Genomic DNA, 14303 nt, shown 5'->3' with positions numbered 1-14303 from the left:
AAGGTCGAAGCATTCTTTTGCGAAGACGCTACATTGAGTTAGCAGACAACAATTGAAGCAGACGGTGGATATGTTACGACGAAATGGACCCGTATATGAAGCGATCCGAATTCCGTGTTTGTTTCGAACGCGATCGTCAACAAGAGCCGAGCCACCGTTTGGGAAAACAAACAAAAAAAGAAACAGCAAGTAAGCGACAAGGTTCTAACGGATGTTCGTTTCGCACCAACGCGCTAAGACAGACGCCCTTTTAAACTCTGTTTTCTTTTTTATTTTAACGCAGCTACCTGTCCCTCAACTGCCGCGGCGGTAGTGGCGGCTGCGACTGATTTGCGACCCACTTGGACGACGCGTTTTTCCTTTTTTTTTTTCTTGTTTTATTCGCCATTTATTTGGACTTGATTTTTTTTTTTATTTTCTACTTTATTATTGCTCACTTATCCCCTCCTCCCAGCCACAAGGAGTTGACATCGATTCTGAAATGTATTAATTGGAACGCCCGATTCGCCGTAGCCACGTTAGCGATAACTTAATATGAAAAAGTGTTCCGTGCCCTGCTCGAGAGCCCACGGGCACAAAAAAAAGAAAGCTCGTGCCGATAACCCCTTTTATTTGAGCATCCGCAAAGTGTCACCGACGGAGGCAGTACATCAGTTTTCTGAAGTTTTTTTTAATCGTTCGCAGCCCTTTAGCAACTCGAGATGACTAACCGCGGTGACTGATACACCAGCTGCTTGGCGATCAAAGCGGACGCAACTACCACCCCTCTGTTTGAACGAATGTCCAAGGTCTGTCAAGTTCCATCGAATCACAAAGGCAGCGCGTGAAGCCAGGTCTGATAAGGCAGGAGACGGAAAGAAGCAAAAAAAGGTTCGACAAACCTCCCACTTGTGTTCGTAGACGGCGGACGCGAGCGTTTCGTTCTCCTCGGCGGTCAGGTGAACGGATCCTCTGAGTCCGGGCGGCTGGCGACACGTACGAGCTTGCGACATGTCGATTTTCATCGGGTCCAGCCCGAGATGCGGCCGTCGGACATTCTACGATGCGTTATCCGCTCGAAACTGCGCCCAAGGCGCGCAGGAAACGCCACACATCGCAAGACACACTTCACACCGATGGCCGCACAATAAACTTTCTGGCCGAGGAAAAAGCAAAAAAAAAAAAAACGGAGGAACTTTGGGATTGGCTACTGTCGGATTCGTTAAGGATTGTGGGCTAACACTCAGCTATCTGTTTAATGCTAGAGTATGCAAAACAATTAATAGCGCTAAACTCTTTTAAAAAGGCGGCGCCTTCCGCCACCTAGTTGTTGCCGCTAGTAAAGTGCCAACATGAGATCAATATTTTTCAGGTTCTCCAGCAAAAGTAAATATGTTCTTCACATAATTTTTCTTTGTTATTAAAAGAATATTTGCCACTTTGCTCAACACTGAAAGCTTCAATGTTCTCCAAATTCTAATGCCTGTGCGCGCGTGGTTGCTTTTCTATTTGACGGATAGACACTTTTTATTATCCATTTTGAAAGTTTTTGATGCACTAATAGCCTAAAAGTGTATTATTTTGCTGCAAATTTTTTTAACAGTTACGTTTTTGCTTTTTTCTCCGTCTCCGTCTCCACAGAAAGAAGAATTTCGCAATGGCGTTAGTGCCTCAGGTATCCGGCAGATGTTGCTCCGGTAGACGAAAGTGCGTTTCATTCATTGGACGCGTACTTGGACAGTCCTGGCTCGTTTACCTTCGGCGTTGTAAAGTCGCCCGTGTCGTGCCCGTGATTTCGTCCAGAAAGCTTCGCCGTCTGTGGCATGCTAAAGCCTCGAACTGCCAAGGGACCCAAGCCATTTCCCGTGCGAGGTAAGCCGACAAACTTTCGACGGCCGACGCGACCACCGAACCGGCTTTTTTCTTAGGCTTACTGCGGTACCGATCTCGTGTCTCGCGATCAACAAAAAAGAAATGTTGGAGCCAATTTGACAGAACTTGGACCTAATAAGCTCGCGGCCGGGGAGATTATTTTCGGGTCCGACATTGAACCTGCGATGACGAGGTCTTCCCGGTGAAGCCTCAAAAGTTGTACCGCTACGATTTTTCGTTTTTTTCGCGGCAGTTTGACATTTATAGTTCGAGATCGATACAAGATGCGATTCCGATCGCTTGCATCATCTCGACGCTTCTCTCATATTTGGGTGTCACATACCAGTACGTGGACCACTTCAGCGTGCCAAAGAAAAGACGAGAGATAAGTAACATAAAAAGACGAGGTCAACGTCACAATCGTGACGGTCACTCCGCAAGATATGTCGCGACGTCTCAGGACATTGATCTTGCATGCGCGCGCAGACGGTCTCGTTGCACCTTTATCTCGTCTGCCCTCGTCGGGCTGGTCGGGCGCGTTCTAATTTTTGTTGTCTTCGCGGCCCCTGTAAAGAGCACGTAAGCGGTAGCAGTAGTCGGTCGCGAGAACTGTGTGGGAATGCTTTGTTCGTCTCTGCGATGCTGGCCATTGGCACCCTATCAGACGACTTTGTTTCGCCTTTTATAACCTTCAGACCTCCCAAAGAAGAGTTCCTACTCGTCTGGGAAAAGTAAAACAAAATGATTGATTGATGCGCGGAGCGTGCGGCATCGCGTTGCACGGTGACACCTCCGGACGATATGAACATTTTAAATTTTCGGGTTGGCGCCTACACGTAGCGAGTTGGGATTTTAATCGAGACTGTATTTTAGTGGTAAATTTACCGTGAGATTCCGAATGGTGAAGTGCACCTTGTGAAAGGCGCTGCTGTTTCTGTGGAAGGTGACTGCAGGGTACTGAGTCACGTCGTCGGTCTGGCTAGATCCAAGATCTGGCTGGTGCCCTTACCAAAAGGTGGTGCATTAGGGCACTGAAGAAGTATTACTATTAAAGAGCTTAACCTTACTGTTTCGTGTATTAATTAAAAAATACCGTAATATTAGAAAGAAGAACTCGTTAGGTGGCGCAAGTCACCGCCCGCTTTGAACGGATGGATGCATGCGTATGTGTGCACCCATTCATCCAAAAACAGACGACACGCACGCACACACTCGTACACACGTCAACCTTCATCGCCTCTCACCTTCGTGCGCGCGCCTAGCTTCACCGCTTTGCACCTGAGTGCTAGGAGTAGCGGCTAACCTGGGTTAGCGCGATAGGCACAGAAAGTATCAATAAAAAAAAAACAGTGAGTGCGCAGGCGAGCTGGTGGATGTTAATCATGATATAGAAAACCCTAGACTGTGGTAAATAAAGGGAAACTTGGTCGAAGAAGAATGACAGGAGAAAAGAACGTCTCAAACTCAGCTCAGAGCTCAAACTCAGAGCTGAGTTTGAGACGTTCTTTTCCCCTGTCTTTCTTCTTCGACCAAGTCTCCCTGCTTTTACCACAGTCTCGCGTTTTCTACATCGTGATCGATAGAAAGGATGCTCAGCATTATTACAGTTCGGCGTGCGGTCGTGTTTCACTACTGCGTGATGCACGTTACAGACCCCAGGTTAGTGGTTGTACAGCACTGGCTAAGTTTCTCATCTACAGCTTGGAGACATGTCGCCTGTTGAGGTAGACTAAGTTCTGGGCTGTATAAAGATTCACACACCCTAATCTTTTTTTTTTATTATTATTACTACAGTTAATTTTTTGTCTTAATATGATCAATGTCTAGTTTAAAAAAAAAAATGAGAAGGTTGACTTGGCCGCTAAAGAGCGGTGTGTTTTGCGTTGTGTAAAGGCTTTCACCTTTAAAGCACAAGTGTAGGCTTTCATAGTATGTGTGGGCGGTAGTGTTTTGCAGTTTATGATATTAGTATTGTGTTTAGTGGGTGCATGAAACTTGAATGACGCGTTTTTATTGACAGACGTGGTGGCGGATATGCTGGTTCTTGCTGGCATTTTACAGAAATTATATTTACGGACTAAATACACTACCAGGCTTTATCTCAACGGAAGTATTGCGCCATGATTCGTTTTTTTTAACCTTTTCTTGAAGCATAAACATTTTTTTTTAACGAAGTTCCAATTTTTTGTTTATCCGTGCATTTTCCGCTATATTTAGCGGGGAAATTGATGTCACGTGACATCTGTACAAGTTCAGTTTCCCCGCTATATTTAGCGGGGAAACTGAACGTGACGTATACGCAAATTCACTTTCAAATTTCAAATTTCCAAAAACACAGAGCCTTATTTCTGAAAAGAAGGTTTTGTGTTCCTTTTGCGCCCTAGCTGCTCTTATCATAATAGGTAATAAGCAAATGCTCCACTGTCAAAGAGGAACCCTCAATCATTATCGTACATAAACTAATTTAGAGTTGCAATAACTATTTTTTTTTTTTCAAGCGATGTGCTAACATATATGTTGGCACCTGCATGCTCCAAAAGCATCAGTGGGTGCTCCAAACCAATATTTTACCCGCTGAAGAACCTGCTAGGAAATGTCACACGCCGCTTCCATCGCTGCATATTACAAAAATTAAAATAAAAAAAGGATAATATACCATAATTTAGTTATTTGAACGCGACACGGCGTTACGTAGTGTAAATTGAGCGAATTGAAAATTACAGAGCATTGGACAGGCGACGGTGTGAATTCTAGGAGTCGCTAAAGACAAGCTAACAACTTTACCACTCCCCCCCCCCTTTCCAAAAAAAAAAAAGAAAAAAAAAGGGGGGGGGGGGGGGAACGAAAGAAAACTACGGAAGGAATGAACACACACGAGGCAGTTGCTTCCAAAGCAGCTGGGTTTATCCAGCACAAAGCACGGAGCCCATAACGAAAACACGTGTTCAGCCGGAAGCAATTTTCGAAAAGGCCTATAATCGGCAGAGTAGATTGTTGGGCTAGTTGGTTTTGGAACTTGGTATACATTTTAGCGCTTAAAAACTAAGGGCAAAGAGACGGGAAACAGACAGCGCAGTGGGCTACTAACTGCGAAATCAGAAACTCGGATGGATATAAAAGTGTCGTTTCATGTAATAAAATCAGTTGTTAGTAGCGCACTGTGCTGTCTGTTGCTCGTCTCTTTGTCCTTGGCTTTTGAGCGCTAAAATGTATTCCTATAATCGGCGTCAGGTTTTCTGATGTGCGAAGCGTAGCATAGCTCGCGCAGTGCTCGGACGCTGTTAAAGCTCGGCACAAAAGCGCGAACAAAGGAGACTCAAGAGACCTGGAGCAGCGCGAGGCTGCATCAGCGCGGAAGCTGGCCCGTGACGTGACACGGAGAGCTTAGATCGGGGTCCATCTCCAAGATGTCAAATCATGGGGAGCGTTTGCAGTGAGATTGGTCGCAAGTGCGCATGCTCCGCCTTTTTCGCGTAGCGAGGAGGAAAGGAGGAGCCGATTGCAGACGGTCAACGCTTACCTCTTCGCAGCTAGCCTCGCAAATGCGGCCCTTAAACCCTCCTATATAACTCCGATCGAGCAGTTGGGCCCTCAGTGTAATAATACAGGCAGACGTTTCACTCCCCCCCCCCCCCCGGATCTGTTTGGTGCGCACGCGCAGCGCCCACCGGGCACACTCGTCTGTAGACCAGGCCTTCACTGGACGCCATATTTGGGTTCAGAGCGCATGCTCACGACGAGCCCCACCTCCCGAGGACTACCATCTACTCCACGTGCTGTGGGATGCACGTTAGGGAACCGTCGTATACACGAACTCAACTCTGTGACGTCACGGCGCGGTGGTGACGCGTCGGTCGCACTTCCGGTCTGGGGCGGAAGTCCCCATGCCAGACGTGTATTCCTGCGTTGTTTTGAAAGGAACCAGACAAAAACCTGCCTTCTCGTCAAAACGCCGCGACTGGGGCCGCACCAAAAGTGTCGAGAAAGGTTTGAAGGTCAGTTTTCACGTGCTCGGTTCGTCCGAGAATCTGGATATGTACCGTGGAAAGGGAAAAGCAGACGCCGTCGGACAACGATTGCTTGGGCGGGAAGCACTTTGTGTTGAATTCACGGATACTTGTGGTCATCAGATTTATTTGTTTTGTTCCAACATGAACGCCAGAATACCGTCAAGTTCTGTGGACCACCTGCGAACTATGTTCAGTGCGTCTTCAAGTTCAAACGGCCGCCTGATCGTTCGAACTGTCGTCTGCTCTTTCAAACTTTCTGCTTGTCGTCTGCTCTCTTAAATGCCGACAACATCGCATTCCAATGGTTTGTTTATGGGCGACGGCGAGCTTCTTGCCCACACGCGCATGCGCGGCGCCGGTGGCGTCCGCTAGGGGCGCTCCGGTTTGTTTATAAACATGAGTTGGTGTATAAGCTCATCGTAAGCTCGCTCACAGCAGTAAGGGAATACAGTTTCCACTGTGTTGCAGCCCCGCGCGGCATGTTACGCCTTGCGGCTTCTTCGTCCACCTGTACGGAGCGCAAGTTCGTCTGCTTCTTGCAGAGGGGTTGCGATGACGTCGGAACGGCGAGCTCTTATTGGCTTATTGGCCTTTCAATGAAAGCCAATCAGAGCTCGGCGTCGTTGTGACGTCACCGCGATCCTCGAGCAAGAAGCAGACGACTTGCTCTCCGCATACACCTTTCGATAAAAGCGGGCGCGTTCATTGCTGTGTTTGTGTGTGTTATGCACGCGCACTTTCAGGCTGACCGCGATAAACTTATATTCCAAAACGCGAAGCGCCTCATCGCGGCGTAACATGCCACGTTATGCATTGTGGGAGTCAGTGGGGGAAGCAACATCCATACGCGCTCGGCTCCTGGCCCACAGGTTCCCAGAATGCAACGCGCGCGGTGACGGATTTAGGGAAGGAGTCTATTGCGAGCGAAAGTTGGCTGGACTGTTATTTAGCACGTGTGTACTGTGATTTTTGCAAACAGTGGAAACGTGCATTATTACATTCGATTCAAACATCCTCAACCCTTAACCGCCTTTTCTTTGTTTCTTAGGGTACCTAAATTGTTCGCTAGTGTGAATTGGTCTCATCATCATCGTTGAGTTCTGACATATTGCGTGTGGAGAGTCCGATATTAAAGGGACACTAAGGGGGTATTTACTCTCGACGAGGTTTTGCTTTAAACGTGAAGAGCCCAACTGCCCAGAACACAATTTGCGGCTCGAAATTCGTTTTCTTTCCGCCCGAAAACAGCCGGCCGAGAATTTGCCGGTTTCAGTTGCGCTCTTTTTTTCCATGGTCACGTGGCGTTCAAACTATGTGAACCAAATATATTTAAAGTCATGGGTCATCTAAGGCACTCATTCGATATTAAAAATAGAAAAGGATACGAACCACATTTTTGTGGCCACCAAACTACTGCAAACACGTTGATCGAAAAAAAAAAACATGTTGTTCAGATGGCAGGAAGTATCTACATTTACACGTCACTCTCAATATGGCGACGTACCGCGGGCTGGACGACGCGATGGCGGCGCACGACGGACCGACGTTGCGACGGACGTGGGGCCGCTACTTCGGAACTGTCGTTCGTGGTGACGGCCATAATCGATCTCGAAGCGCGCAGCATCGAGCGGGCAAGATATTTGTTCAAAACTATCGCAAGATAAGCGGTGCGCGCAACTTTGTCGTTTTCGTCTGCTTCACACGAAAAAAAAAAAAAAAAAAAAAGACGCGGTTGGGTGTGGTTACGAGATGTTCTGCCTTGAGCTTCAGTGCTCGTGTTTCGGTTTCAAGCACCTGGGTTTTTTTTTTTTTTTTTGGTTTATTAAAAGTATAGGCGACTTTGTTGCAAAAAATATTGATAGGGTAATCTCCTGACACCATATTAAATCGCCTGGCAAAAAAATGAAAAAAAGGGGGAGGGGTGTTAGTGCCGTTTTAATGCCAATCATAATGAAAACGACATTCGATAGAAATGACATGAATTGTCTCCGTATCAAAACCTGTTCCTGCCGCCTAGCTGTGTTTACCTGCGTTTTATCGCACCAAGGTGACCGTGTGGTTTGTCGACTCGACACCAATTTATCAATTGATATACACTCTCAGGGCCATCGGCATAAAAAGCGCAGTAATTTTACGCTTTTTTCACAGAAAACAGCGAATGCCCTTTACTGTTTTAAGCTTCCTGTAAATTACTGTTTTGCGCTGCATAACACCCTTCATTGAAGGGTGCTATAAACAATTGATCATTAACGATGGATACAATAGATAGTATTCACTAGTATTCAATGTCGGCCATAGCTGTGTGCGCGACTGCTGAGCGCGTGATGACGGCGAGCTTCCACAGTTCTTCTGCAACGTGCAATCCGCACCACCAAGGGCAGCCTATTAATGTGAGTTCGTTTTGAGTATGCGCTTTGGACATCGCCCTCGAATATTGTATCCAGTGAACGCCCTCTGTAGAAGCCGAAAAGTGTTTCCATTAAAAAAAAAAAAAAAAAAAAAAAAAAAAAGATTCAGGGATTTATTGCTTAAAAGGTTAAAGAAACACGTACGACAATTACAGGCGCTTTAGGGACGGTAAAATGCAGATGGTGGAGTGAAAAGTAGTTGGTGTAAGTGTGGGTCAGTATGATATGTCTTGTAAAAAAAGAAATAAGGAAACAATTAAAAAAAAGAAGCCTTTTGTCGAGTTGCGCTACTGTCGACTTTCAGCCTTTTTTCCAGCCAGTCTGTCGAGTCTGCCCAGTCGGCTGCGAGAAGACTTTTGGGTCGGCTCATATTCCGCGGCGTTTTTACCTGGAATATGACTCCCGGGTTTCGAAACTCATCGTCGAAACTATACAAACGCCGGTCCGATCTAGTTTGAAAGATGATGACGGTGAAGCAGCTTTTCTTTTCCTTATTTAGTTTCTAAATTGTACGACTTTTTGTCTGCGCGATGCTCTCAAATATTGCTTTACTTACACGAGAATGGGAAGAAGGTTTATATGCTTTCTCGAATTATATATTCTTATTCATCTAGAAAACTGAAACGCTCGGGTTCAAAAAGATGTATCTTTAGAAAGTTTCACTATGTTGTCCCATAATAGACAAAGTGAAATCTCACCTTTTTTATTAAAAAAGAACAAAAAGAAATGGTTCTTTCGATTCCGAGTGACTTGGAAGTATCCCATAAATAACTGATTGACCTCGCCGGCAAAGCAAGATCAAAGGTTGATTGTTCGAAGACTAGGCCAACCGCCGATTTGTACTCTATTTTAAGACAGTAGAAGGAATTAATCGAACAAAGCAAAAATGAAAGTGGTTGCGGAGGCAGCAAAGTTATGTGTCAGTTGTGGTAGCAATGTCGTTTGGTAGTATGTTCTCATCGCTGATGGTCGACGGTAAGGTTAAATTACTCCATAAAGTAGTTGACGAAAAAAAAAAAGGGCCGCAACTTATTGGAGTGGTAAAAGCGGGAGAAAATCTGCCACGGGGGCCAAAGCAGCGATTCATACTTCACGAAAGAGAAAGCAAAAAAGAACAACGTGCAGTTCCCCGTGTCCCTCTGGGGTCAAAAATAACTCGCGTCGTAGATTGCAGTTCAGCGACATGGAAGGCGGCAAATTATTTGGCGACAAATAAGTCATTGGGCACAGAGACAGCCGGGGCCCATCGGGAGGCTCTGCGAGAGATTCCTTGAGGGGGTTCGAACCGGAGAGGGTAGTGACATCTACGAAGAAAAGCGGCTATTCTGACTTTCCCTTTTGAACTCTGAAGGTCATGAAGGACGCAGCGCTATAGACGCTTTACACACGCGCCAGAATACAGCCGCCATTGATGACCTTCTCTTGTTTTACCGAGATACCGAGGCACTGAAATTGGTGTGGACGAGCCTCCACAAAAGGAAATGCTGGGGAGCAAGACAGAATAAAATCTAAGATGTCAATAACCTGGCCTGCTATGGTAATAATGAAGTGAAGTAAACGTAATAAGGGGAAACAAAAACTGAAGGTCAGTTATGGCGGCGCCCATGCACAGCTGCTGCAAAGCGTCTATAGACCTTTTCAGTGTACCCTCGTCCTCAGTCACCTAATAGGCGTATCCGGTATGGGCGACGAAAAAATACTGAAACGTTTCAACCTGTAACTAGCAAAAAATGAAGGGGGAGGCAAAACGAAAAGGTGTGACGGTTACGCTTATATCCTAAGTGTCTTCTACTGGCGTGGCGACGGCTAAACAATGTTTTCGCCCAAACTGGAACTGAGGACAATTCAAGATGGCGGCGCCCTTGGAGAAAGGGTCTATTGGCTTCTGCTGAGGCTGGTCTGCTCGCAGCAATAACTCATTTTGGCTTTGTCCCGCTTATTCCGCTCGCTTCTCTTCATAGCTTCGTTCGCACGATTGTTATAGAATTCAAGCCCCCGAGACACGAAGAGAATCGAACGACGGTCGACACAAAATGTAAAACGCAGCTAGTACTTGTCCGTTATTTTATTTCTCAGTGGGTGTAGATTACGGTGTTTCCTTACCAGATCGCCTGCATACCTTCGCTTGCAAAAGTTAGTGCAGTATGACAATTGAAACTCCCTTAATCCATATAAAGCATTCAAAGTACTCTTTTTTTTTTTCCCCGTAAGCAAGCAGGAATGTCATTTTTTTAATATTTTTGATGGCATGCACTTTTTTTCTTTTTTTGTTCCGCTGTTGTTCGCTTTATCCTATTATTGTAAATCTATGTTAATTTCTTCCGGCTGATAATTTGTTTCCACTGTTGACGTTTAGCGGTTTTATCGCTTAATTTTTTTTTTTTTTTTTAAAGAAAAAGGAATAATTTTTTTATTTTTTTGAAGGTAGGGAAAGGAAAGGGAGGCGGGTGAGGAGGAAGCAGATGCGACGCTGGCGAGAGAGGAGGGCTTCCCTCCTCCCCTCGCCAGCGTTTCGTCCATTTCCTCCTCTCCCACCTTCCTTTCCCTCTCCCTGCCTCATTGAGTTGTCACCGACTATAGCTATCTTCTCCGTATATTTTATCGATTGCATAGCCCGAGTCTGCGATCTGTAAAATGGAACGTCAGCCCTTGTTTCGATGTAAGATAGAAATAAAGCGTTGAAGTACGAATGCGGTGACATTGTTTCCCGATTGGGTCGGTCCCTGTTCTCTCCCAACACGCTAAACAAAAAGTGGGTCTCCGAGCGATATAAACCTTGAAGACAAGGCCTGTGGCCTTCCCCCCCCCAAACGTCATCGATCGAGCTCGCGTCAGCATCACCGCCAACGTATATGCCTCGCAGCGTGCGCCCTTTTGCTCTCTTCCGAGGTTTTTCTCACAACTTGTACAGGCAATCGCAGCTGCTTTATGAAAGAATGACGACCCGACTCCTGCGCATAGCATGTAAACAATAACGAAACCGTAGCTCAGAAATACAAACCAGGCAGATATCGACAGGTTGGATTTCACTAGGTCGCAGTTCCTTCGTATGATCGTGATAAAAAAGCGCATCTAGAGTTTCTCAAGTCTTCTACGATGCGCACCCGTTCTTTTCTGTTTATGTCCCTGTTGATTTACCACGTTCACTGTAAAACTAAAAACTGAAACAGAGAAGGGATAGCTGGGTGATTTCAGATAAGATCGACCAAAGGATGGCTAGTCGACATTTTCAAATCAACTGATGTTTTTATATGTTATTGTCTAGTGTCTGGTATGAACGAATCCAAACTTAGTTTTGACTAGAAAAAATACTTGGGGACAGGAAAAATCGTAAGGCATGAGGTGGTGGACAGTTGCATTACCGCGCACTGATGGAGGGGGCCCGTTTGAGAGTGAATAACTAAAGCGATAACATTAGGAGAACTCTAATACGTTTTAGGCGCAAACTATGGGTATAGCTTGCTTGTAATATAAAGTAATCAGATTTATTTAAAATTTATTTATTTTTTTAAAAATTGACAAACATGCCTGCTCGAACGACAAATGGCAAACTTTGGAGGTCTGTATCTCATGAAATAATTTAATCATTATGATATAATTTGCAGATATTATTCTACTAATATATAGCTAATTTTTAAAAAATAACTAAGGTATCTCTGTGATACAATAGTTAGGATATATTTAGTCAAACATGGAAAAAAAATCAAACAAAGAAAAAGTCCGATGCGAATAAAAAAAAAACACCACCCTCGATTTTTTTTACATTTAGGTAACCTGTTATACTCTATTTCGGCATTCATTTCCATTAAAAACATGTTGCATCATTTTATTGAGAAAGAAGATACAACTCCCCAAAGTAGGGTCCTTTTTCAAAGCCTACACTTAGCAGTGTTTTATACAAGAACTGACTCTGAGTTCCAGTTTCATGAAACCAACACACATCTTTTATATATTTTTATTCAGATGAGGCCAATGATAACTAAAGAAATCGTTCACACACTTAAATTAAGGAGAAACTACTGTGTACAAAGAGGTATCATATTACGGACTAGTGATCCGAGAAAAGATCATGCAGCCATCGGCCACTAGGAACTTTGTTTACTTTATTCTCCTGCGACACTATATGCTATTCCCTCTTCCGCTCTACCTTCATCTCTCTCTCTCTCTCTCATATATATCCCTGATATATATCCAGAACAAAAACATGTTCAAGCATTCCCTCTGTGGCTAGCAAAAATAATTTCCTCGCTAAGCTCACGATTATGGCAAAATAGTTGCCGGAAACCGCAGACGACACTCGTCGCTAGTTCTGGCAAAACGGCCGATACAATCTTTTTTTCGCATTTCCCCGCTCGCTGTCAAGGACAAGGGGGTTCGCTTCAACCAGCAAAACATGGCCGCCGACGCCTGTTTACTGAGCAGTCATGCCTGTCGCCATCTCACTCGCTGGCGTCACGGGCGATAATATCAGGCAAAAAGGGGCACACAAACCGGCAGCATTATCCCCAAATACTCGAGCCTCGCGTAAATACATAGTGTAAACGCTGTCGCCATGTTATCGTAGTAAGACCGCTCCCCCCCCCCCCCCCCCCTCCCCCAACGGGGGACTGCAGTACGCGACGGCGTACTAACACAACGGCGACGATATCGACATCGCGGGCTCCGAATTTTCCCATAGTTCTACTCCACGGGCATTTCTCGAAACGCTTGATATTGTGTACGCCCGCCTGGAAGGATTTCAGGCGCGTAGTTAAGATAAGGCGGTTCTCCGCGGCAAAAGAAAGCAATTTCACAAAAGCTTAAAAGCGGCGGCGACGCGTGTGCGGTGAACGCTTGTAGTTTTGGTGTAGACAGGGTGTGTGTGTTCTCGTTGTTGACACCAGCCGGCGATAAGCCACTGCAGGCGGTAGCTCAGTACAGCAAGGGCTAATCCGAGTGACCATCAACGTAACCCCACCGCCAACCCCTCGCGAACCGGTCGCCGACATGGCTCAGGCTGTGTCATGAACCACGTGGTAGAAGCTCGGGTGCTTTCATATCAGCGCGTGGAGGGACGACAGTGCGATTCCAGAAAGTCTTTTTCGAAGGCCGCTGACCACAATTTTTTGTCTGGAGACTTTCCCTCTTTCTTCCTTTGACGTGGATCAAGCTTTGCCGACAGCCTCAGTTGTGACCTCTCTTTTCAAATGTACGTTTGCAGTGAGTGAGCTCCTCAGCCTCGGACTTGTCACTTGTGCACCCAGTAGTTCTTTCACTTGGCAATTATATGCCATCAGTTGGGGTTTAATTTCTATTATTTATGTATACATTATGAAGACGTCCTGGAGCTCCGAACGAGTGTTTTGTGCAGATTACTTTTGCAAACACAAAAAGACTATACCAAAGCAGCGGAATTTTCGAAGTGTTGGCGAGTTGGACCTAAACTCGTTGAAGCAAATTCTTCCGCCTGACTGTTCCACCAAAGTGAGTGCGACGGACTACCTGTGCTACCATTGCTTCATGCACATCACTAAGGAGATCTCGATGCGAAGCTCAGAGCAGTGCCCTGACATATTTGTGCCAGCTGAAGAAGCAATTGAAGATCTAAATCGCAGCATACTACCTACAGATGTGTCGCCGCTGAGACAACCAAGCGTCGTAAGAAGTCGGGACAGGCCTGCCTATGTCAAGAGAAAGCAGACAGAACTGGAGCAGGTTGCTGTCAAGAATATACGCTCAAGGCTACGTACTGCGTACGACAGGGACGCACCATCGGGGTCGTCCGAACCAACATGCTCCACATGCACTGAGTGGGTGGACAACTTTCGGCAGGCCTTTGAAACCGCCACCTCTCTCCGGGAACGTTGTCAACTGCTTACACTCCTGCCGTCAACACTGACGAAGAATGAGGTTCAAAAGATGATTCCACAGGCCTCAATGTACCTCATCAGTAAATCCCGAAAACTCAAGGAAAAGCATGGCGTGTGGTATGAGCCGGATCCTTACACGAGGTGCAAGGTGAGCCCTGAGAACCTGTCTGCTGCCCTAGAGTTCT

General features: G+C 45.9%; 2 protein-coding genes across 5 annotated transcripts in view; one reads left to right on the top strand and one right to left on the bottom strand.

Annotated features, from left to right (window-relative positions):
- LOC8031020 (neural Wiskott-Aldrich syndrome protein) overlaps nt 1-1209 on the bottom strand; it is a 32724-nt gene extending 31515 nt beyond the window's left edge. Inside the window, exon 1 of the mRNA XM_029979348.3 lies at nt 882-1209. Within this exon, the coding sequence (XP_029835208.1) occupies nt 882-1004 (123 nt within the window). The 5' untranslated portion in view covers nt 1005-1209. The remainder of the gene's footprint in view (nt 1-881) is intronic.
- Nucleotides 1210-1676: 467 nt separating this feature from the next.
- LOC8031022 (6-phosphofructo-2-kinase/fructose-2,6-bisphosphatase) overlaps nt 1677-14303 on the top strand; it is an 89837-nt gene continuing 77210 nt past the window's right edge. For 3 of the 4 annotated variants that reach the window (XM_029979357.4, XM_040499901.2, XM_040499897.2), the window contains exon 1: nt 1678-1851. The gene's annotated coding sequence lies outside the window, so the exon portion shown is untranslated. Of the gene's footprint in view, nt 1852-14303 lie in introns of all 4 variants that reach the window. The other variant, XM_042286847.1, reaches the window with a different exon arrangement.

Source organism: Ixodes scapularis, unplaced genomic scaffold (genome assembly GCF_016920785.2).
Source record: "Ixodes scapularis isolate PalLabHiFi unplaced genomic scaffold, ASM1692078v2 PGA_scaffold8__174_contigs__length_109621045, whole genome shotgun sequence".
NCBI classification, from domain to species: Eukaryota; Metazoa; Arthropoda; class Arachnida; order Ixodida; family Ixodidae; genus Ixodes; species Ixodes scapularis.
Note: the sequence above shows the minus strand (reverse complement) of the source record. Positions and strands in the feature narration are given on the sequence as shown.